Source organism: Podarcis tiliguerta (genome assembly GCF_965153285.1).
Source record: "Podarcis tiliguerta genome assembly, chromosome: 4".
Classification (NCBI taxonomy): domain Eukaryota; kingdom Metazoa; phylum Chordata; class Lepidosauria; order Squamata; family Lacertidae; genus Podarcis; species Podarcis tiliguerta.
The window spans coordinates 70563179-70586465 of NC_139537.1; the positions used below are offsets into that span (position 1 = coordinate 70563179).

The following is a 23287-nucleotide window of genomic DNA, read 5'->3' on the forward strand; positions in this document are numbered from 1 at the left end:
ACTCACCTCACAGAGTGTTTGTTATGGGGGAAGAAGGGAAAGGAGAATGTTAGCCACTTTGAGACTCCTCAAGGTAGTGATAAAGCGGGATATCAAATCCAAACTCTTCTTCATCTGGGCTAAAGTGGAGCTTTTAGCTGGAGATCTTGACTGTATTGGTGTCTAGGAGGGATCATCAGAGTAGTGACTTTTAGCTGTTGGACTACAACTCCCATCAGCCACAGCTAGCATGCCCCAACCCCCCCCCAGGGATGATGGGAATTGTAGTCCAACCACAGCTGAAGGCATAGGCGCCAACTCCTAGGGGCCATGGGGGCTTCAGCCCAAACAATAAAATATTTGCCCCCAAAGTTGATAGGCATTGCCATTCAAAGGGTGTGTGTGTGCACCTTGTCATGTGATTGATTGTGTGGGGCAGGGCTTACCTGGGCCCCCACAATATTTTCTTCAAGTTGTCACCCCTGGCTGAAGGAGACCACATTGGCTACCCCTAGTGTAGAATAATACAGTATGCTTGGTTGGAAGTTTCTGCTAAGAGCAGTTCAGTTGTGTTAGTTTTCTCTTTTCTGTTTTGATGTTGGAACAGGGACAAAGCATCTCCTATTGCTGCCTGGGGTGGGCATGCATACAGCAGGTGGAGGGCATGCATGCCAGGTGGTGGGGCATGCCACTAGGTTGGGAGTGCCATGGGGCGCACACATGCACCAAAGCCCAGTGGAGGAGAGGGGCAGTGAAGCGGTTTCTGTCTCTCCTCCTCTCTGCTGCTTCTGCCCCTCGGTCAGGCTTGACCCAGAAGTGAAGCGCTGGCTGGCTGGTGACTGTACCCTCCCCTCTCCCTCTCAGCTGGCCCAGGGGCACCTTTAAGGAGAAGGATCCACTGCTGCCACCACCCCAGCTCCAAAGGCCAGGCCCTGGTGTGGCTTCCCTCGAAAAGGGAGTCTTGTGGGGACACCTGGTTGACCTCCTCCCCAAAAAAAGTGCCCAGAGCTATGCCCCCCCAGCCCCCCATGCTATGCCGCAATGTGGGAAAGCTATCTGATTATTAAGTGTCTCCATATGACGTGCTAAACAAATTGCTTAAAACGGTGTGATGTTGATATCATTGGCATTGGATATTGTTAATTGACTCATCAGTATATTTCATGCACACTCAAGACTTTTGATATCTGTCTTAAATGAATTGTAATGGTTGGAATGTCAATGGTATGTCACAGCGCATCCGTTTTATTTGCTGTTGCTAATGCACTTGACTTCTGTGAACTGTTTTGAGCAGAATGTATCTGTGGAAAATGTGCTATATAAACAGACTGACTCTTAACCATGACTGATAAAGCAGCAGGCATGGCGTGGGCATGGAAACTCACAACAACATTGCTCCCACTGGGATTTCAGGCAGCACACACATTTTCCTGCCTGCTCTGTGCTGGCACCATTATTCCACACAGCTGCAAGGAAGTTAAAGGAGCAGCTATGGCTGAGGATGAGCCATAAAGATGCCCAAATCAGAACCAGAATCAAAGGCAGAGGGAAACTTTATTTTATCCATATTGGATCAGAGCCTTAGCTAAATTTAGGTATCTGTTAGACCAAAACCATGAAAGTGGCTGTAAAGATGAAGAAAAAGAAAACAGTATATTCCTCATCTAGGCTGCGTAGGCATTACTGGCTTAAAATGCAGCTAGGTTGTGGTTTTTCTCAAATTGGATCAAAGCTGTTCTGGCGAAAACCACAGCAAAACACAGTATTTCCAGTGCTGTGTTCTTTAATATGTTTTTAGTTTACTGCTGATTTTTTGGGGGGGGAAGTTTAAATTGTTGTTTTAAACTGTTTTTAACCAATAGTTTTATAGTCCCACCCCCCTGTAAACTGCTTTGAGTTTGAGTTGTTTTTTTATTTTTCATTTACAGTTAAGCAGTGTAGAAATCTTGTGAATTAAATAAAAATAAATGACAGGATAGTTACAGGATAGATACGGATTGTGGATAATGTCACATATATAACCGTCTTCCAAACTAGAAGGGAGGATGCACTAGATACAGAGAAAACAGGAGTGTGTACACAGCCTTAAGTCAATGGTGTGTTGTTTTCCAAATTTGATTTTGAGGAACTGATTGTAATTGGAATAGATCACAGTCATATAGAACCAAGCTTATTTATTTTTTAAAAAATACGTTTTGGATCAGCCAGACTTATGCATGTTACCATTGTCAATGGATGGAAATTAGGATAGAGGCTTTCCGATTAAAAATGGCATTCCACTTTAGAAACTATGAAGATAAAGAGTCTGGTGGGAGAAAATACATCACTTCTGCAATTACAGTGTCTACAACATTGGTATCTAATGAGGTCCCTGCCTCCATCACACCTCAGATATTGCTGTATTTCAGTTCCCATCACCTCTTGATTATTGGCCATGCTCATTGGGGTTGATGAGAGTTGCAATCCATGAACATTTGGAGTCACCATGTTGACTACTTTGAAATGCTAGCCTGGAAAATAACCTATAGCCACTGATTAAATGTGTGTGTGAAATGTTGGATTTGGAAATGAAGTTCTGAAATGCCACGGGAGTGAAGTGGCAGGGCTTCTAGAGAACCAAAGCAAATAGTCTTGGGCAAGGTGTCTCTGTCAGCAGAGATCTCCTAATCTCCATTGCTGTTGACTACATGGACTAGAGTCTAGTCCATACTATAGAAATGCATTGTTTATTACTGTTTTCCCCTTTCCTCAACTTTAATCTAAAGTTGATGTGGCAAGAGAGAGGGAGATGGAGAGATTCAGCAGGGGAGAATGCACACCTGTCTGACTGGGCACAAACCAAGCACAAGTTGTTTCTTTTGTGGCTTCTCCTGAATGTCACAAAGGGACCTTAATGTTTCTGTTAACAGCTAGTAAGATGAGCCAAACTTCCTGCTTTCAGGCTTCCTTACTTACATGGACTGAATGGCTTTACCTCTATTGCCTTACTTTGAAATGCTAGCCTGGAAAATAACCTATAGCCACTGATTAAATGTGTGTGTGAAATGTTGGATTTGGAAATGAAGTTCTGAAATGTCACGGGAGTGAAGTGGCAGGGCTTCTAGAGAACCAAAGCAAATAGTCTTGGGCAAGGTGTCTCTGTCAGCAGAGATCTCCTAATCTCCATTGCTGTCATAGACATAAAAATGATCTTAAACAACAGGAAAAGGTGAATAAATTCCCGCGATAGGCATGAATCACAGTTCTCCCAAGACAGAGCACCTGGTGGCATTTTGAGAAGTTTGAGGGCCACTTTCCTCACAGCTCACTTTTCAGAGATGGTGCTTGGACTGGATTCATAATCAAAGATTTGGGATGGTATCTAATGCTACTCCTACTCAGAGTAGACCCACTGAAGTGTTTTGGCATTTCTAAATTTAGTGCACTGATTTCAATGGGTCTACTCTAAATATAATCGTATTGGATGCAACCCTGCGTGTACTAAAAGTGCCAAACACCTGCCATAGTTCTCACATTCAATAAATACTGAATTTTTGGCATCTGCTGAAAAATTCATTTTTATACAAGCCTACCCAGATGCTTATAAAGTTGAGATGTTTCTAATCTGTTTTTGTAGTTTAACTTCTCTGTGTTTTAAAGTATGGTTGTGAGGTTTTAATTTTACTGGTTTTTCTTTCGTATACTGCTCTGATTTAAAAATAATAATTCAAGAAATGTATATATTTTGTTAGATAGATAGATAGATAGATAGATACATAGATATAGATAGATATAGATAGATAGATAGATGATAGATGATAGATAGATAATGGCAAGTTGTGGTTTTTCTGTTCATTCCCCTCTCCTATAAAGAGCCAACACTAAAAGTGACACTGATACTGCAATGTAAAGTCCAAATTTGACTTTCTGCATTAAGTGACATATAATAGTTCTCAGTCAGAGAGCTAATATTTCTGTGGACACAAATGCGATTTGTTTTTGTCTATTACAGAGGTGTCAGAATGTTTGGGAAATCTACATTTCAAACACTTCCTGTTTTGTATGGTCACTTCTCACTTCTTTCCTTAGTACCCATGGAAAGCCTTTCTACTTTGAGCCTTTTGTTAGCTGATGCACCATCTCTATTTCCCCCCTGACCCTTTCATATTAAATGTTTGTAATATATTCAGTGTTTTAATGTTTGACATTTTATAAATAATAATATTAAATAATAAATAATAATATTATTAATAGACAGATGATGATGATGAGATAGACAGGTGATAGATAGATAGATGATAGATAGATGATAGATGATACATAGGTAACTTTGGTACTAGTATCAAAACATACAAAAGCTAAAATATACAGAGTGGTACCCAACATCAGTCTAACTTAGGTCTATGGGTTCACTCTGAGCAAGACTTATTGGATATTGCCTGCATTCCATACAAAAGCTACTTTACTGTAAGGTAGAATTTGCAATAGGCAGAACATTTAACCATTTGAATTGGTCATAACCGAGTGACAAACAGTTTTTTATAAAGACAACTACTGGGCTGCATATTTTATTCGAAGGTAGGATTTCCTACATAGAAGAGGAGGAGGAGGAGGAGGAGGAGGAGGAGGAGTTTGGATTTGATATCACTCTTTATCACTACCCTTAGGAGTCTCAAAGCAGCTAACATTCTCCTTTCCCTTCCTCCCCCACAACAAACACTCTGTAAAGTGAGTGAGGCTGAGAGACTTCAGAGAAGTGTGACTAGCCCAAGGTCACCCAGCAGCTGCATGTGGAGGAGTGGGGAAGCGAACCCAGTTCACCAGATTACGAGACTACCACTCTTAACCACTACACCACACTGGCTGAAGTGTTCAGTACTCCTATGAATCCAAGCACAGAACATGAGAGAGACATGTCAGCTGGACAACAGTTCAATAGGCTGAGGTATTATTAGGGGGTTTTGTTGGGTTGGTTGTTGCTGTTGTTGCTGTTACTTTTTTGTATCTTCATTTTGTATCTTATGATTGGTGTATAAATTGTTTGATTCAGTACGTACCTTTTGATGTTTTGTTTGTTGTTATGATATGTTTGTAGTTATGTAATTTTTCATATGTTCTCAGCCACTTTGAGCATGGTTTTAACCTTGGAAAGGCAGTGTGCAAATAAAGTGATTGGCTGACTGATCATTTAAATTTTTTTATGGACCTCTGCCTAACATGGTTCCTTGGAGCCATTCCAAACTGCAGGGCAAATGACCCATGATGCAGATAAAACTTAAGACCTTAAGACCTTGAGCTTCCAGTGAAAAGATTAATCTTGGTAAGAAAATATGGAATGTGCATTTCCTGACGAATGACTGAAACAAACAAACAAAAGATGGAGTGTGCAGAAGGTACTGGGGCAACTGACATCTTCAGTCAAAGTAATGTATTTGATTCATTTTTCTTCAGGTAAAAGCAAAGTTTGCCCAGCAAGGGAACCATCTGCTTCAGCCTTAGAATTGACAAATAGCTAATTATCTTTTTCTCCCGTAACAACAAATCAACGGGGGTGGCTTGTGCAACCTGCATACAGCATGGACTCTTCTGATTCATGTTGCTTAATAAATGCGTATTAAGCATTTGTTCTCTTTTGAACAAATGAGACAAAATGTGGTGTGCCAATTCAGAGCAGAGACAGGCATAAGAAATGCATTCATGTGTGTATGTCTTGTGCAACCAAATCTGGGTGGGGTCATGCAGATCACTGATATGCCATGTTTACATGGTAGTAGATGGAATTTAAATTTATCCTGAGTTCAAATTAGATGTCAGGATAGGCAGAGCCTGATTTCAGAAATTCCAACAATATTATGGACTTTGCAGAGTAACTCCCTATGTCCAGAAGGTGAAACTCATTTCTTTCTCATATTTGTATCTTGATTTTTGACCAGCAGAATCCCCCACTATTGCAATAACCAACCAACCAACCAATTTCAAAGTAAAATAAAAATAAAAATGGAGCAGCTACAACTATATAAATGTATACATCCCTGGTTTACCCTATTCCTCCACCAAGTTGTTCAGGGTGGTCTATATGGCAAGTACAGTGGTATCTCGGGTTACATGCACTTTAGGTTACATACGCTTCAGGTTACAGACTCCGCTAACCCAGAAATAGTGCTTCAGGTTAAGAACTTTGCTTCAGGATGAGAACAGAAATCATGCTCCGACGGTGCGGCGGCAGCGGGAGGCCTCATTAGCTAAAGTGGTGCTTCAGGTTAAGAACAGTTTCAGGTTAAGAACGGACCTCCGGAACGAATTAAGTACTTAACCCGAGGTACCACTGTATCTCATATTTGTTGGCATCCATCTGTCTTGAGAGACAATGGAGTGTGCCTCCAGAGGTGAAGTGAAACCACTGAAGTGACCTCCTTGGGCTCAAGCCAGGACAGTGTGTATGGATGTCTTGGTTTGCCAAACAACAAGACTCCTCTCTTGACCTCCATGATCTAATACTCTGTTCAGCTATAACATACTGACCATAATATTCTGATACAGCAAGCACCATAATCAGGGTGCAGGGTGAGGAATCCAGTGGTACTGCTCTACTAAAACGCTTCTAACTTACAGTCAGTTGTGCACTCCCACCTCTACAGAAGCACAGGAGATGTGAAATTATGTTATCCTGTGTTTACCCCAGCTAGTGAGAAATTAAGGAAAGAACTCCTGGGCTTGTAGCGACCCAAATTCAACACTCATTGAATCCTGGCAGCATATGAGTGTTTGAATTGATTATCCTTCATTCCCCCCCCCCCCCATTTTCCCTCCACTAATGGACACACACATGCCACCTTGATAAACAAAGTATCCCTCTCTCTCACACACAGACACCAAATTCTTTGGGAGGAAACCCCAACCCTTCAATAAGCAAAGAAAACAGATTTTAATTAACCTCGATTCAAAGATAATTACTTGAAGCCCTACAGAAATCAACAGAACAAGCCAGTAGGAAGTACGATTTCATTAATTTCAATTGCATTTAAGTATCAACATTTCTCTCTGGATCAGGGTCATTATTTAGAATTTGGTAGCTGCTGTTTCCCAATAAAATTATTGGCATTAAAAGTTTCCATTGTGAGTAGGATTAAGCCAAACAGTCCAACAGAGCTGAACATCACAGCAAAGAGCACTGTTACACGGAAGAAGAAATAAGTCTAAGAAAGAGTAATTTAGCCTATATTAATTTGTTGTACCATCATGATATTCTGTATCTAAATAAAAATAAGGAAGCAGAATTACTAGCACAACCCTACCCCAAAGTAACCCCCACTGTGACTGGGATTTACTCCCAGTGATAAAGGTAAAGGTACCCCTGCCCGTACGGGCCAGTCTTGACAGACTCTAGGGTTATGCGCTCATCTCACTCTATAGGCCCGAAGCCAGCGCTGTCTGCAGACACTTCCGGGTCACGTGGCCAGCGTGACAAGCTGCATCTGGTGAGCCAGCACAGCACACGGAAATGCCATTTACCTTCCCGCTGGTAAGCGGTCCCTATTTATCTACTTGCACCCGGGGGTGCTTTCGAACTGCTAGGTTGGCAGGTGCTGGGACCGAACAACGGGAGCGTACCCCGCCGCGGGGATTCGAACCGCCGACCATGCGATCGGCAAGTCCTAGGTGCTGAGGTTTTACCCACAGCGCCACCCGCGTCCCTTTTATCACTCCCAGTGATAAAATTTTCACTGTGATAATTACTCCCAAATAAGTGATAATTACTCCCAAATAAGTATGTATAAGACCACATCCCTAATTTCTTCTGAGTTCAGCTCCAAATGTCCTTTATGGCCAGAATCACTGCTAAAAACAGAATTAAATCATGTACACTGTAGACCGGCAGATTCATTCACATAATTTATTGCATAGCCTCCTGCAACTAAAGCTTTGCCTGTGCACCACAAACCATTAAGTGTTAGTTAACTGTGCATATGCACTCTACAGATAGCTCAGAGAGATATTCATTGTGTTATAAAATGCCACTGCCAAGTTCACTGGATGGGAACAAATGTGGTTTTAAATGTATTTTTGCCTTGCTGATAAGAGTTATGCATTTAAAAAGTGCTTTAAAGAAACCCAAACATTATTGTTAAAGTGTGATCCTGTGCATGTCTACTTAGAAGTGAGACCCACCAATTTCAATTTGTCTTCCTCCCAGGCTAAGTGCGTAGAGGATAGTATCTTTAGTGCACTTATTTGTGAATTTCTAAAAGACTCACAACAAGGTAGCATACTTTACATTAAAGCAATCTACAATGCACTTAAAGTCAAAACAACGAAAGCGCTCATAAACGAACTACAATCTCACAAAGTTACAGCAGCAGAAGAATAAAAAGGATTGAGAAACCTCCAAAAGTCCAAGAGGGGGCCAAGTGTGAAAAATCTTTAGGAGTCGGGAATTACAAAGCCATGAAAAAACTGTCCCCGTCCTTCTAGTCAGCATTGTGACTGCAGTATGATGAACAATGGAGGCTAGTCTTCAAAGGTTAATGAGGCACTGCCACACCAACCTCAATCTGCCCCCAACCAACCCCCTGCCCCCAGCCTGCTTCTTACATCTTGTCCAGGAGGCAGTGCTAGCGACAATCTCCTTCCACCTATCACATTGCCTTTTGGACACTCAACAGTGAGGAAGATGGAGAGATAATGAGAATTAGTTGGCTCCATTGATAGTAGTAAGGTAAAGGACCCCTGGACGGTTAAGTCCGGTCAAAGGCGACTATGGGGTTGGTTGGTTTTAGGCCAAGCGAGCCGGCGTTTGTCCACAGACAGTTTTCCGGGTCATGACTAAACTGCTTCTGGCACAACGGAACACCGTGACGGAAACCAGAGTGCAGGGAAACACCATTTACCTTCCCACCACAGTGCTACCTATTTACCTACTTGCACTGGCGTGCTTTCGAACTGCTAGGTTGGAAGGAGCTGGGACAGAGCAACGGGAGCTCACCCCATCGTGGGGATCCAAACTGCCGACCTTCTGATTGGCAAGCCCAAGTGGCTCCGTGGTATAGACCACAGCGCCACCCGTGTCAAAATTTATTGTAGGCTTTGGGTACACCTCCTGTTGGACTCCTTTGCCTTCCTCAGTACCGGTTCCAATGGCCACTACCTACCACTGATGCATGATGAGTCACACAACATCAGTTTCCATGTGTGTCACAGCCTCTTTATTGGGGAGCAGATGTTCCCTTACAATATCCTGGTCTCCCCCAAACTTGGAGACAGTTCAGCAGTCAATGCCTTAGTTGCTGTGAGTCCACCATGTTGACATACAGACATACAGACTTCCAAAAGATATCAGGCCAGTCTTTCAAAGGCAAAACACATGACTGCAATTTATTTAGGCGCAATTACCCAGCAGCTGCTCTGGTTCGCCAGAAGCAACTTAGTCATGTTGGCCACATGAACCGGAAGCCAATAAGGCGAGACAAGCGCTGCGACCCCAGAGTCGGCCACGACTGGACCTAATGGTCAGGGGTCCCTTTATCCTTTACCTTTACTTTACCCAGTAGTAAACCCCAAGAGTACCAGGACTTACTTCTGAGTAGACACATGCATAGGAGTGCAGCGTTAGTTTACATCCCCACGGTTTCTGTGGTCAGCATTGTTTCACCGTTGCTTGCGACGTCGGAGCAAGCATATTTCCCAAAGATAAATGGAATATGCATCATTTTCAAGAGTGTTTTTTCTGTGGCAGACAGATCACAGCATGATACTGCTGATCATCAGCTCTCTCCTGCCTGCACCGTCCTGGCCTCCCTCAATAAAGGGACAAAGAATTGTCAGGAAAGCAGAACCAGATCAGAAAATACAGCGACAACAGCAACCATAACACTTCACCTCGTCTCATGTTTTAGTAAAAATTAAGGGGATCAGATGCGGATGGCATGAGCAGCGATGCCAATAAAATCATTGACTGGAAGACACTTACCATATTTATTGATGACACGGGGCCAATGCTATTAACATAAATGTCAACATCAATGACAGTTGGTTTCACTGTGAAAGAAAGAAAGAAAAAAAGCAGCATTTAATAGTGCCCTGGAGACAACACAGGCCATCATGTTTAACATTTCTGTAATTATAGCCTTCCCATCTCAAATCTGTTTTGAAACAACAGCACAGCACAGACCATTTCCTCCCCCCTCCAAGAACTCTTTTTAAATCCTCTCTCTCTTTTTAAGCAACAGCTTAGGAATGAATTCACATTGTGTATATTCTAGCGTACAGGACTCTGTAGTCCTCCGTTCTTCCTCTCTGGAGCTACATCTGGAGCGTAGAACTCCATAACTCAATGAAGGGGGCTCCCTTTGTGGGTTGGCTTCCTCACCATCAGCCAGTCCCTCAGTCCATCTGCATCTCCTCCTGCTTCCACCCTCTGGATGGAAGACCCTGAAACTGACTCAATCTGCCCGGGATCAAAAGAGACATTGTATCATGGAAAGCTTAGAGGACATACCAATCGGAAAGCTAAACATGAACTTTATCTTTTCTCTTTCATAGGGTTGTTTGCTGTGTTGAAATGTTGTGACTATTTGTGGAATCTACGGTAATTTGTTTGCATTGTAGAGTTTAAAATACCGCGCTACGTTGACTGATAGCTTGCTTTACTGGGCATAATTGGAAACTGCTTTGTGACCACTCGGTGGTGAAAAGCACTATGCAAGTGTTGGAAATAAAACAAATAAATACCAATAAAAGAAAAGTAATTGGATACTTCTGCCTCTGCCTAGACACAACTAAATCCAGTGCCACCTAGTGACTAAACTATATATAGTATCACTAGCCACACAGGCTGTGAATACACCATACATTCAAAGTTCATTTAAAGTACACAAACAACCCAAGAATCTTGCAGACTGGAGTTTACCTCACACAGCTGTACAATTCCGAGCACCCTTAAAAATTAAAGTTTCCAGGAAATTTGGGGTGTGTGTGTTTTAAATGTGCTTTAAATGTAGAGTGCATATACAGAAATAGACTACCATGGACACCTCCACATAAGGGCTGAAACAGAATGCCCCCCCCCCCATTTTCCTATAGTATTTTGGGGCTGGGAAATGGGGTGGAAACTTGGCCTATTTGTCCCTGTTTCATAAACCTGGTGGGGTCTCTTATAGTAATGCCCCCGACTTTAGAAGCTATCAATTGGCTTCAGGGAGACTCCCAAGGTAATGCAGAGGCTAATTGAAAAAGGGCAGCCTTGTAGAAATACCCCCACCAGCACTGCTTTATCTGGTGCAGTTTTTTAAAGCAGACTGAGCAGATGGCAGCCCTCTGTTACCTGGAATCACCCTCCCCTCAGACAGCATGAGACCAGGGTGGCTGGGAGGTGGCCGTCACAGTAGGTATAATTCACCATTGAATCACAATAAAAAATGAGAATAGAATTTATTGCTGCACTAAAACATTATAATAACAAAGGGAGGGTTAAGTAAACATTGTGCCATGATATATATATATATATATATATATGCAGGTTTTGGTGTCCTCGGGTGTCTTCCCGTGTAAAAGTTGGGGTGTCTAGGCGACGTTTCGACGAGGTCTCACTCGTCATCTTCAGGCTGGTGCTTTCGGCTTCTTGTTACTGGAACAGAGCAGGATCTCAGTGTTTGAGTTCCTATAAATACTGTTGAGGAGGTGTGGTGTATAGCCTCCAATGTTCTGGGCAGAGAGGAGGTTCCCAGGCTAGTGTGCCTTTTCTTCTTTTGTTCCTTAATTACTTGAGGGATATCTTGAGTGATTTCTTGAGTGATTTCCTGAATCCCACTTAGGTGGGTCATTAGGTGTGGATTAGTTGCTAAAGCCTTCGTGTCTTGAACTCTTGAACTTTGTGAAGAGTTTTTCTGAGAAGATGGCTGTACTGCACTTGGTTGTGCTCTGGCTTGGCTTCGTGTATAGGGGCGAGCTGTGGTTTTGTGGCCTGTGCCAGCCAGATCTGTGTAGGGATTGCAGGGGGGTGCAGCATCCGGAGGTGCCACCCTGGTTTGGCTACTGGATGGTGTCTGTAATTTATCTGTGGAGAGGGTCTGGGTTTGGGTCTGGTGTGGTTGATTGGTGATGGCGTTCTGTGTGCCTCTGGATCTGGTGTCAGATTTTGTGGGGAGGGCTAATTTCCAGATGTCTGGCAAGCGGGATGTGTCGTCACGCTTGTTCATGTTGTGAGGGTGTTTCTCTATCTCGATGGCTTCCATGATTATTCTCTTGTGGTGATGTTCCATGTTAAAGAGCAATTTGGAATCTGCAAAATTAATTTCGTGTCCTGTTTCTTTCATGTGTTGGAAAAGAGAGGAAGTTTTTTCTTCTTTTTTGACGGCATTCTTGTGTTCTGCGATCCGTGCATTTATTCGTCTGTTTGTTTGTCCAATGTACGTGGCTGGGCAGACTTTGCAGGGTATTTCATAGACCCCTTGGTTTTCCAACTGAATTTTATCCTTGGGGTTTCTGAGGATATTGGCTATTTTTTGGTTGGTGCAAAAGGCTGTTTTGATATTGTGTTTATGGAGGATTTTGCTAATTTTATCTGTAGTGCCCTTGATATAAGGAAGGAGGGCTATGCCATTGTTTTCTTCTGTGTCTTGGTTTTTGGGGGGTGTTTCTTTTTGGATTAGCTTCGTAACCCTGTTTTGCTGGTATCCATTGGCAATTAACACATTTGAGAGATTCTGTAACTCAGTTGTCAAGTGGTCTTCGTCAGCCAGGCGTTTGGTTCTGGAGATGAGAGTCTTGGCTACGGAGTTTATTTGTGCAGGGTGGTGGTGTGATTGTGCATGTAAGTAGCGGCTGGTGTGTGTTTTTTTCCGGTAGATAGTGTGTCCTAGGGAGCCATCAATCCAGATGAAGCCAATAAAATCAGACTTGAAGTCACCAACATCCTCTGCTCCAGCAAACCACCCAGAAGCAATTTACACAAAGAAGAACAGAAAGCACTCACCAACCTGAGGAAAGACAACAACATAATCATTCTCCCAGCAGACAAAGGTAATGCCACTGTTGTGATGAACACATCGGACTACCAAGCAAAACTATCAAATCTACTCCAAGACCCTACCTACCAACCTATAAAAACAGATCCCACCACCTATCTGGAAAAAACCACCAAATCCAAAATAAAAGCCTCTCCTATCAGTGAAGAAATCCAGCTAAGAATCATCCCCAGAGAAAAATCATCCAGATGCCCCAAACTCTACGGCCTCCCCAAGATACACAAAGAAGGAACACCACTCAGACCAATAGTCAGCTCCATAGGCTCACCTCTACAAAATCTCGCTAAATTTCTCGCCAAGCAACTTCAGCCCTATGCAGAATCCATCTCTTCACACGTTCCAAACTCCTTCCAGTTCATAGAAACAATAAAGAAGCAAAACCTACAACCCAATGACCTACTTGTGAGCTTCGATGTTGTATCTCTCTTCACACAAGTGCCCATTAATGAAGCCTTGACAGCCATTCAAAACAAATACAATCCCCCCGAATACATCTTGGACCTGACCAACCACTGCCTAACCAACACGTACTTCATCCACAATGGACAAAGATACAAACAGATAGAAGGAGCACCTATGGGATCACCCCTCTCACCGGTCATCGCTAACCTGTACATGGAACACTTTGAAACCAATGCTTTAGACAAGTCAGAACACAAACCCAAACTTTGGCTCAGATATGTTGACGACACCTTTGTAATTTGGCCACACGGGAAGGAAAAACTGGATAGCTTCCTCACACATCTCAACAGCCTACACCCCAAAATACAATTCACTATGGAAATAGAAGCCAACAACCAACTTCCCTTCCTTGACGTCCTAATCTACAAAAAACCTGATGGCTCCCTAGGACACACTATCTACCGGAAAAAAACACACACCAGCCGCTACTTACATGCACAATCACACCACCACCCTGCACAAATAAACTCCGTAGCCAAGACTCTCATCTCCAGAACCAGCAAAACAGGGTTACGAAGCTAATCCAAAAAGAAACACCCCCCAAAAACCAAGACACAGAAGAAAACAATGGCATAGCCCTCCTTCCTTATATCAAGGGCACTACAGATAAAATTAGCAAAATCCTCCATAAACACAATATCAAAACAGCCTTTTGCACCAACCAAAAAATAGCCAATATCCTCAGAAACCCCAAGGATAAAATTCAGTTGGAAAACCAAGGGGTCTATGAAATACCCTGCAAAGTCTGCCCAGCCACGTACATTGGACAAACAAACAGACGAATAAATGCACGGATCGCAGAACACAAGAATGCCGTCAAAAAAGAAGAAAAAACTTCCTCTCTTTTCCAACACATGAAAGAAACAGGACACGAAATTAATTTTGCAGATTCCAAATTGCTCTTTAACATGGAACATCACCACAAGAGAATAATCATGGAAGCCATCGAGATAGAGAAACACCCTCACAACATGAACAAGCGTGACGACACATCCCGCTTGCCAGACATCTGGAAATTAGCCCTCCCCACAAAATCTGACACCAGATCCAGAGGCACACAGAACGCCATCACCAATCAACCACACCAGACCCAAACCCAGACCCTCTCCACAGATAAATTACAGACACCATCCAGTAGCCAAACCAGGGTGGCACCTCCGGATGCTGCACCCCCCTGCAATCCCTACACAGATCTGGCTGGCACAGGCCACAAAACCACAGCTCGCCCCTATACACGAAGCCAAGCCAGAGCACAACCAAGTGCAGTACAGCCATCTTCTCAGAAAAACTCTTCACAAAGTTCAAGAGTTCAAGACACGAAGGCTTTAGCAACTAATCCACACCTAATGACCCACCTAAGTGGGATTCAGGAAATCACTCAAGAAATCACTCAAGATATCCCTCAAGTAATTAAGGAACAAAAGAAGAAAAGGCACACTAGCCTGGGAACCTCCTCTCTGCCCAGAACATTGGAGGCTATACACCACACCTCCTCAACAGTATTTATAGGAACTCAAACACTGAGATCCTGCTCTGTTCCAGTAACAAGAAGCCGAAAGCACCAGCCTGAAGATGACGAGTGAGACCTCGTCGAAACGTCGCCTAGACACCCCAACTTTTACACGGGAAGACACCCGAGGACACCAAAACCTGCATTCCTGTACCCGTGAAAATCTACGAAAGCAAATATCTCACCTCTACGGGGAGGAAACCTTCCAGCTGACAAGAACCTACGAGAAACTAGAAATCCGAAGAGCCACCATCTTATGTGATCTCTTGTTCCTACGCAACTGCCGAGACAACAACTTAATTCCCACATGCTTCCAACTTAAATTCCACTCTAAAACCCCAGCTACCGAAAGGATCCTGAAACGAACTGAACTATCTCTAATCAGAAACGAACTACACAAGAAAAGATACCTACTAAACCAAACCAACAAAGATCTACTCACTCTTCACCTCAAACTCTGTAACAAAATCCACCCTGCACTCTGGGACAAATGCAAACAACTAGCCGTCTGGAGAGCTGAAACGGAGACCTCACACAAGACAGACACACACACCAACAAACTCCACAAACTAGAGAAACGCCAGAAGCCCAGCCACCCTCCACAACAACCCATGAAACAAACAGTACATAACATATCAGACAGGATCCTCACCTCAACTGAAACCAAAGTACTCTCCAAAGGTTTCAACTTTGCAGTCGCCCCGAGACGCATCCCCACGGAAAACATCATATGCGGAGTCGAAGCTAACCTAACCAAAATCAATCCAGATGAAGCCAATAAAATCAGACTTGAAGTCACCAACATCCTCTGCTCCAGCAAACCACCCAGAAGCAATTTACACAAAGAAGAACAGAAAGCACTCACCAACCTGAGGAAAGACAACAACATAATCATTCTCCCAGCAGACAAAGGTAATGCCACTGTTGTGATGAACACATCGGACTACCAAGCAAAACTATCAAATCTACTCCAAGACCCTACCTACCAACCTATAAAAACAGATCCCACCACCTATCTGGAAAAAACCACCAAATCCAAAATAAAAGCCTCTCCTATCAGTGAAGAAATCCAGCTAAGAATCATCCCCAGAGAAAAATCATCCAGATGCCCCAAACTCTACGGCCTCCCCAAGATACACAAAGAAGGAACACCACTCAGACCAATAGTCAGCTCCATAGGCTCACCTCTACAAAATCTCGCTAAATTTCTCGCCAAGCAACTTCAGCCCTATGCAGAATCCATCTCTTCACACGTTCCAAACTCCTTCCAGTTCATAGAAACAATAAAGAAGCAAAACCTACAACCCAATGACCTACTTGTGAGCTTCGATGTTGTATCTCTCTTCACACAAGTGCCCATTAATGAAGCCTTGACAGCCATTCAAAACAAATACAATCCCCCCGAATACATCTTGGACCTGACCAACCACTGCCTAACCAACACGTACTTCATCCACAATGGACAAAGATACAAACAGATAGAAGGAGCACCTATGGGATCACCCCTCTCACCGGTCATCGCTAACCTGTACATGGAACACTTTGAAACCAATGCTTTAGACAAGTCAGAACACAAACCCAAACTTTGGCTCAGATATGTTGACGACACCTTTGTAATTTGGCCACACGGGAAGGAAAAACTGGATAGCTTCCTCACACATCTCAACAGCCTACACCCCAAAATACAATTCACTATGGAAATAGAAGCCAACAACCAACTTCCCTTCCTTGACGTCCTAATCTACAAAAAACCTGATGGCTCCCTAGGACACACTATCTACCGGAAAAAAACACACACCAGCCGCTACTTACATGCACAATCACACCACCACCCTGCACAAATAAACTCCGTAGCCAAGACTCTCATCTCCAGAACCAAACGCCTGGCTGACGAAGACCACTTGACAACTGAGTTACAGAATCTCTCAAATGTGTTAATTGCCAATGGATACCAGCAAAACAGGGTTACGAAGCTAATCCAAAAAGAAACACCCCCCAAAAACCAAGACACAGAAGAAAACAATGGCATAGCCCTCCTTCCTTATATCAAGGGCACTACAGATAAAATTAGCAAAATCCTCCATAAACACAATATCAAAACAGCCTTTTGCACCAACCAAAAAATAGCCAATATCCTCAGAAACCCCAAGGATAAAATTCAGTTGGAAAACCAAGGGGTCTATGAAATACCCTGCAAAGTCTGCCCAGCCACGTACATTGGACAAACAAACAGACGAATAAATGCACGGATCGCAGAACACAAGAATGCCGTCAAAAAAGAAGAAAAAACTTCCTCTCTTTTCCAACACATGAAAGAAACAGGACACGAAATTAATTTTGCAGATTCCAAATTGCTCTTTAACATGGAACATCACCACAAGAGAATAATCATGGAAGCCATCGAGATAGAGAAACACCCTCACAACATGAACAAGCGTGACGACACATCCCGCTTGCCAGACATCTGGAAATTAGCCCTCCCCACAAAATCTGACACCAGATCCAGAGGCACACAGAACGCCATCACCAATCAACCACACCAGACCCAAACCCAGACCCTCTCCACAGATAAATTACAGACACCATCCAGTAGCCAAACCAGGGTGGCACCTCCGGATGCTGCACCCCCCTGCAATCCCTACACAGATCTGGCTGGCACAGGCCACAAAACCACAGCTCGCCCCTATACACGAAGCCAAGCCAGAGCACAACCAAGTGCAGTACAGCCATCTTCTCAGAAAAACTCTTCACAAAGTTCAAGAGTTCAAGACACGAAGGCTTTAGCAACTAATCCACACCTAATGACCCACCTAAGTGGGATTCAGGAAATCACTCAAGAAATCACTCAAGATATCCCTCAAGTAATTAAGGAACAAAAGAAGAAAAGGCACACTAGCCTGGGAACCTCCTCTCTGCCCAGAACATTGGAGGCTATACACCACACCTCCTCAACAGTATTTATAGGAACTCAAACACTGAGATCCTGCTCTGTTCCAGTAACAAGAAGCCGAAAGCACCAGCCTGAAGATGACGAGTGAGACCTCGTCGAAACGTCGCCTAGACACCCCAACTTTTACACGGGAAGACACCCGAGGACACCAAAACCTGCATTCCTGTACCCGTGAAAATCTACGAAAGCATATATATATATATATATATATATATAGTCATGAATTCTGCCAAATACTATTGATCAGTCTACTGATGATAATGACAGTGCAAGAAATGCCTTGATCCACTTCAATAATTTTGCTTGGTCCATGAAGCTTGGCAGCAGTACATGGCTTGTAAGATGCATTAGCATAGGTAAAGGTAAAGGACCCCTGGATGGTTAAGTCCAGTCAAAGGCGACTATGAGGTTGCAGCGCTCATCTTGCTTTCAGGCCAAGGGAGCTGACGTTTGTCTGCAGACAGCTTTCTGGGTCATGTGGCCAGCATGACTAAACAGCTTCTGGGACAACGGAGGACCGTGATGAAATCCAGAGTACGCGGAAACACGGTTTACCTTCCCACCACAGTGGTACCTATTTATCTACTTGCACTGGCGTGCTTTTGAACTGCTAGGTTGGCAGGAGTTGGGACAGAGCAATGGGAGCTCACCCCATCATGGAGATTCGACCCGCCAACCTTCTGATTGGCAAGCCCAAGAGGCTCAGTGGTTTAGACCACAGCGCCACCCATGTCCCTCTTGATTAGGTAGAGTGGCTATGCAAGGAGTTTTCATGTTCAGAATGGGACATGTTCTGAATACCAGCAACCAGGGACAAACAGGTTTTCTCTCTCTTGCCCTGCTTGTGAGCTTCCTTGGCTAGCCATGGGGGGGGGGGGAATGCTAGATGAACTGTGGGTCTGATTCAGCATGGCAATTCTTGCATTCCTCATTTGTATCTGTGATGATGTTCACACATCCCAAGATGCTTGAATAAACCTTGCGTAGTTCAAAATACTAATGATCTTGTTTGTAAATCCCATTGGTTAGATTTACATGACTAGCATTAATTACGGTAGTGAATGAAATGATTTCATGGGGACTGTACTAGTGAAATATAAAATCTCAAATGTGGGAAAGTGTTGGATTTCAACCGTGAAGACATGGGTTCAGATTCCTGTTTATTCATGTCACAGAGATCAGTGGGTAGCCTTGGGCAGGTTGCTATTTCTTAGCTTAACCTATCCCAGAGGGTTGCTGTGAGCATAAAATGGTGAGCTCCTGAGAGGCAGAAGAAACACAAATAGACCAGGGTTCACTTCGCTGCCAATTGGCTATGACGTTTCTCCCCCGTCTTCTGCAGTTTGAACTTGTGCGTATTTCTAAAACTTGACATTGCCGGTCAGTTTAAAAAATAGCAAGAAGAGAATGGAACCAAGAATCTGAAATATCCTTTAATTTATAATGATACAATACAGTGTAGAAATATTTTTCCATCCAAGCCTTTTGGCCATCTAATTAAAGTTAGAAATTTGAATTCAGACTAAATGTAGGGTGGACATGGATGAATTTCAGTCCTTCTGAAACTTTATGTAATTGCTGACAAGTCATATATTGGGGGGGGGGGAAAGATGAGTAAAAACTAACTGAAGGGTTTTAAAATAATAATAATCCAGTAGCTGGATTCAAGTTGTTCTCATCTGTAGAGTTGAATAAAGACTGTTCTGGGACAATTTGGGAGAGTTAATTAAATCCAGAAACTCACGCTGAACCCAAAGAATAGCCTCAGATGAACTGAAGCCCTGGCTTCAGCAATCAAAAACGGAAATCGGAACAAATACGACTGATTAATCAATGTAACCCTGATTGTAACGCAACTGAAAACAAATGACAATCTTCCTGCTGCTCCTCTTAAGAGGAGAAGTTGCAAAATGAAATAATTGAGGGACCTCTAGAAATCCATAATAGGTGTAATTTTAAGAAGTATTGCATGGACCGGGGGGAAAGCAGCGGGCAGCACAATGTAGGCAGATCACAATCAAAGCGACTGTCAATCTCCGAATCCATTCCTCTTGAACTGGGGCAGTGTGAACTTTATGACACCTGTTGTGTTGTCAAGAATTCAAACATCTTGAAGAACTTACAATAGGATGCAAAAGAAGGCATGGCTCAATGGGCCCTGCTCTCTTCACGTGTTGAAAGTGGGAAGACAAGGCCCCTAGATTGAGTCCCTGGAGTTCTCGATCACTCTCCCAGACTATACAGAAGGGAAGGGGGAAATGGCTGTGCCTTCCTTCTCAACTTTGGATTGAGCCCCAGGGTTTGGAAGATAGAAAAGAGGCTAGAGGAAAACTGAAAAACATGGCATTTCCGCTTGAGAGCAGGGGTAGCCAATGTGGTGCTTTCCTGATGTTGCTGGACTTCAACTTCCATCATCTGCCCTGACCATTGGGCATGCTGGCTGCAACTGGTGCAAGCTGCAGTCCAATAGCTTCTGGAGGACACAGTGACTGATGGACTAAATGGCTTATGGACCAAAGGGAAGCCCAATGAGGCCCACAGGCCATAGGTTCCCTACCAATAATTTAGCCCCCTCCTTCTAACTTGGTGTCTACTGCTCTGCCCTCCCTTTTTTTTTAGGTATCATCCTTTTCTCTTGATTCCTTGCAGGGGGTTGGACTAGATGGCCCCTGGTATCCCTTCCAACTCTATGATTCTAAGCTCAGCACGTTGTTCCTGCCCGACCTATCTGCCCCAATTCTCTCTGCCTTCTGTGGATTTAACCAGAAGCTGTTGGACCAGTCTGAAAGCTGTTACTTGACATTTCTATTTCTGCAATAAACCATGCATTTGATTACACTTGGCACTGGCTCCTTGTCTCATTGCTAATCCTCCCTATTAGGAAGGTTTAGCCATGCAATTGTATACCATTATTCTTGGTCCAGGACCCTTCTATACACATGCAATCAGTGAAGCTTGTAGACGACAATACAAGGTAATACATGGTTTCCCTGGAACTTGCATATGTCACTGAAGAAGAAGAAGAAGAGGAGGAGGAGGAGGAGGAGGAGGAGGAGGAGGAGGAGTTTGGATTCAATATCCCGCTTTATCACTACCCAAAGGAGTCTCAAAGCGGCAAACATTCTCCTTTCCCTTCCTCCCCCACAACAAACACTCTGTGAGGTGAGTGGGGCTGAGAGACTTCAAAGAAGTGTGACTGGCCCAAGGTCACCCAGCAGCTGCATGTGGAGGAGCGGAGACGCGAACCCGGTTTCCAAGATAACGAGTCTATCGCTCTTAACCACTACACCACACTGGCTAGAACTATCTGCTTGCAGGTGGAATCTCCCTGCAGAGTACTAGAGAGGTACCACAGTGGAAAATCAGTTTGATACATTCTTTAAACAAAAGAAAAGCCCTGCTAGATCAGAACAAAAAGCTATCTAGGCAAGCATCCTGCTTTCCTAGAGTTTCTACCCAGATGCCTATGGGAAGGCCAGAGTCATGTCATATTGAAATGATCTAGAACCAGGTGGCTAACTTGTGGCACCAACACCCAGATGTTGGTGAACTACAACCCCCATCGTTCCTGTCATTGACCATTCTTCCTAAGGCGTCTGGGAGTTGGATTCCAGCAGCATCTAGGGGTTCACCAGTTCTCCACCCCAATTAGAACTTCTACTCCTTCAATGTGCCAAACAAAGAGTATAGTGTAAGAAAGGTGAGCATGTAATTACTTCCCCACTTAAGGAAAATAGACACACAAAGGATTAGTTCTATCAAATGTTCCAGCTGGGCAGAGGTGGGGAACTTGTGGTCCACCAGATATTGTTGGCACCAACTCCCATCAACCCTTGCCAATTTGGCAAGTGGTCATGAACAATGGGAGTTGCAGTCTAGCAACAACTGGAAGGTTGTAGATTCCCCATCCATTCAGTTGGGTGACACAATACAATAGTCAAAAATGCTATATTTTTAAAGGCTTTATTTTAGTCATGGGTCTGGAGCCTTCTGTCATGAGACAGAGGTCATTCCCCACAGTCATATTGCCTAGTGGGCCGGTAGAATAATGTCCATGCTAGCTCTTCTCAAATCTGTCAGTCAGATTGTAAATGGATCTCTAGCTCTCCAGTGTTTCTTTGTCAGAGGGATCAGACAAAAATAGTTTGAAAGTGCTGTCAGCAACCATAACATTTACATGTATATCATAGGTGGAAGAATGATTAAAGGATGTCAGCAGAGATATCACCCTTCTCAAATCAACCTCTTTGAAACAGTTCTTAACGCAGGGTGGTTATTTTCCATGAAAGAAGGGGGGGTGGGGAGGAAATGTGTCCAAATTTCAACACTGCCAGGCTGACATCTGGTAGCACCAAATGACAAATGTTTAGAGCTGTCTAGTTGTTTGTCACATACGTTGTAATATCCAAGCATCCTGTTTCTAATTAAGAAGGCCATTGATGAAACTAATGAAAACATGAATAAAGGTTATCCTGGTTATTTGGAGAGCTGGCAAAATACATCTGACAATTTCCACTAAGCACAAATCTTGTAGCTGTAAATCAAGGGGATAAATTCTGCCTCCATGTGCGCCAGCACAAATCTACAGCAGCCTCCCTGGATTTGACAGTATTTCACTTTCCTGTTTGAATTCTTTTGCACCACATTTAATAGATTACATATCGAAAATGATTAAGACTTTGGCATATCTGTTCTGTTTAATGGAAAGCCCACAGGGGTAGAAAGATGCCTAATGGGTTTTTTAAAAAGGGGGAGATTTCATCTAAAATTGCAATATGATGATGCACATATTTGTGATCACCAAAGCACATAAAATAATGAACATAACCATTGGTCTCCACTGAGTGCCTTGGCCTGCTGAGTGCCTTACATCTCCCTGCATCCCCACCTTGGATGCTCTGTGGCCTGCCTAAGAGGGGACAATTCAAAGGCCACATTGTGAATCAATGAATGACAGGAGGCTCCTCGGAAAGCCTGTGGGGAAGAAGAAAGGGGTGGGGAGTCAACTGCGCAGTACTTCCAGGAGTTAGTAGAGTCACAATGGTGACACGTTAGTTCTCAAAGGCACTGCTTTGGTGGGGGCGGGGGAGCCTTCGCTCAGCAACACACTAGATGCTTTGCATGAAGGAGCCCTGAAGTTCAGTGGATGATGAGAAAGACATCTGCTGGAGATCTTAGGGCGTTGCTGTCCGTCAGAGTACACAATGCTGAGCTAGATGAGTCAATATTCTAACAGTATAAAAGTAAAGGGACCCCTGGCAGTTAAGTCCAGTAGCAAATGACTCTGGGGTTGCGGTGCTCATCTCACTTTACAGGCCGAGGGAGCTGGAGACAGTTTTTCCAGGTCATATGGCCAGCATGACTACATTGCTTCTGGGCAACAGA

General features: G+C 43.6%; 1 protein-coding gene across 2 annotated transcripts in view; it reads right to left on the reverse strand.

Moving 5' to 3' along the window:
- GABRG3 (gamma-aminobutyric acid type A receptor subunit gamma3) overlaps window positions 1-23287 on the reverse strand; it is a 286521-nt gene that overhangs the window by 237605 nt on the left and 25629 nt on the right. For both annotated transcript variants that reach the window (XM_083437966.1, XM_083437965.1), the window contains exon 3: window positions 9926-9993. In XM_083437966.1, the coding sequence (XP_083294092.1) occupies window positions 9926-9993 (68 nt within the window). The remainder of the gene's footprint in view (window positions 1-9925; window positions 9994-23287) is intronic.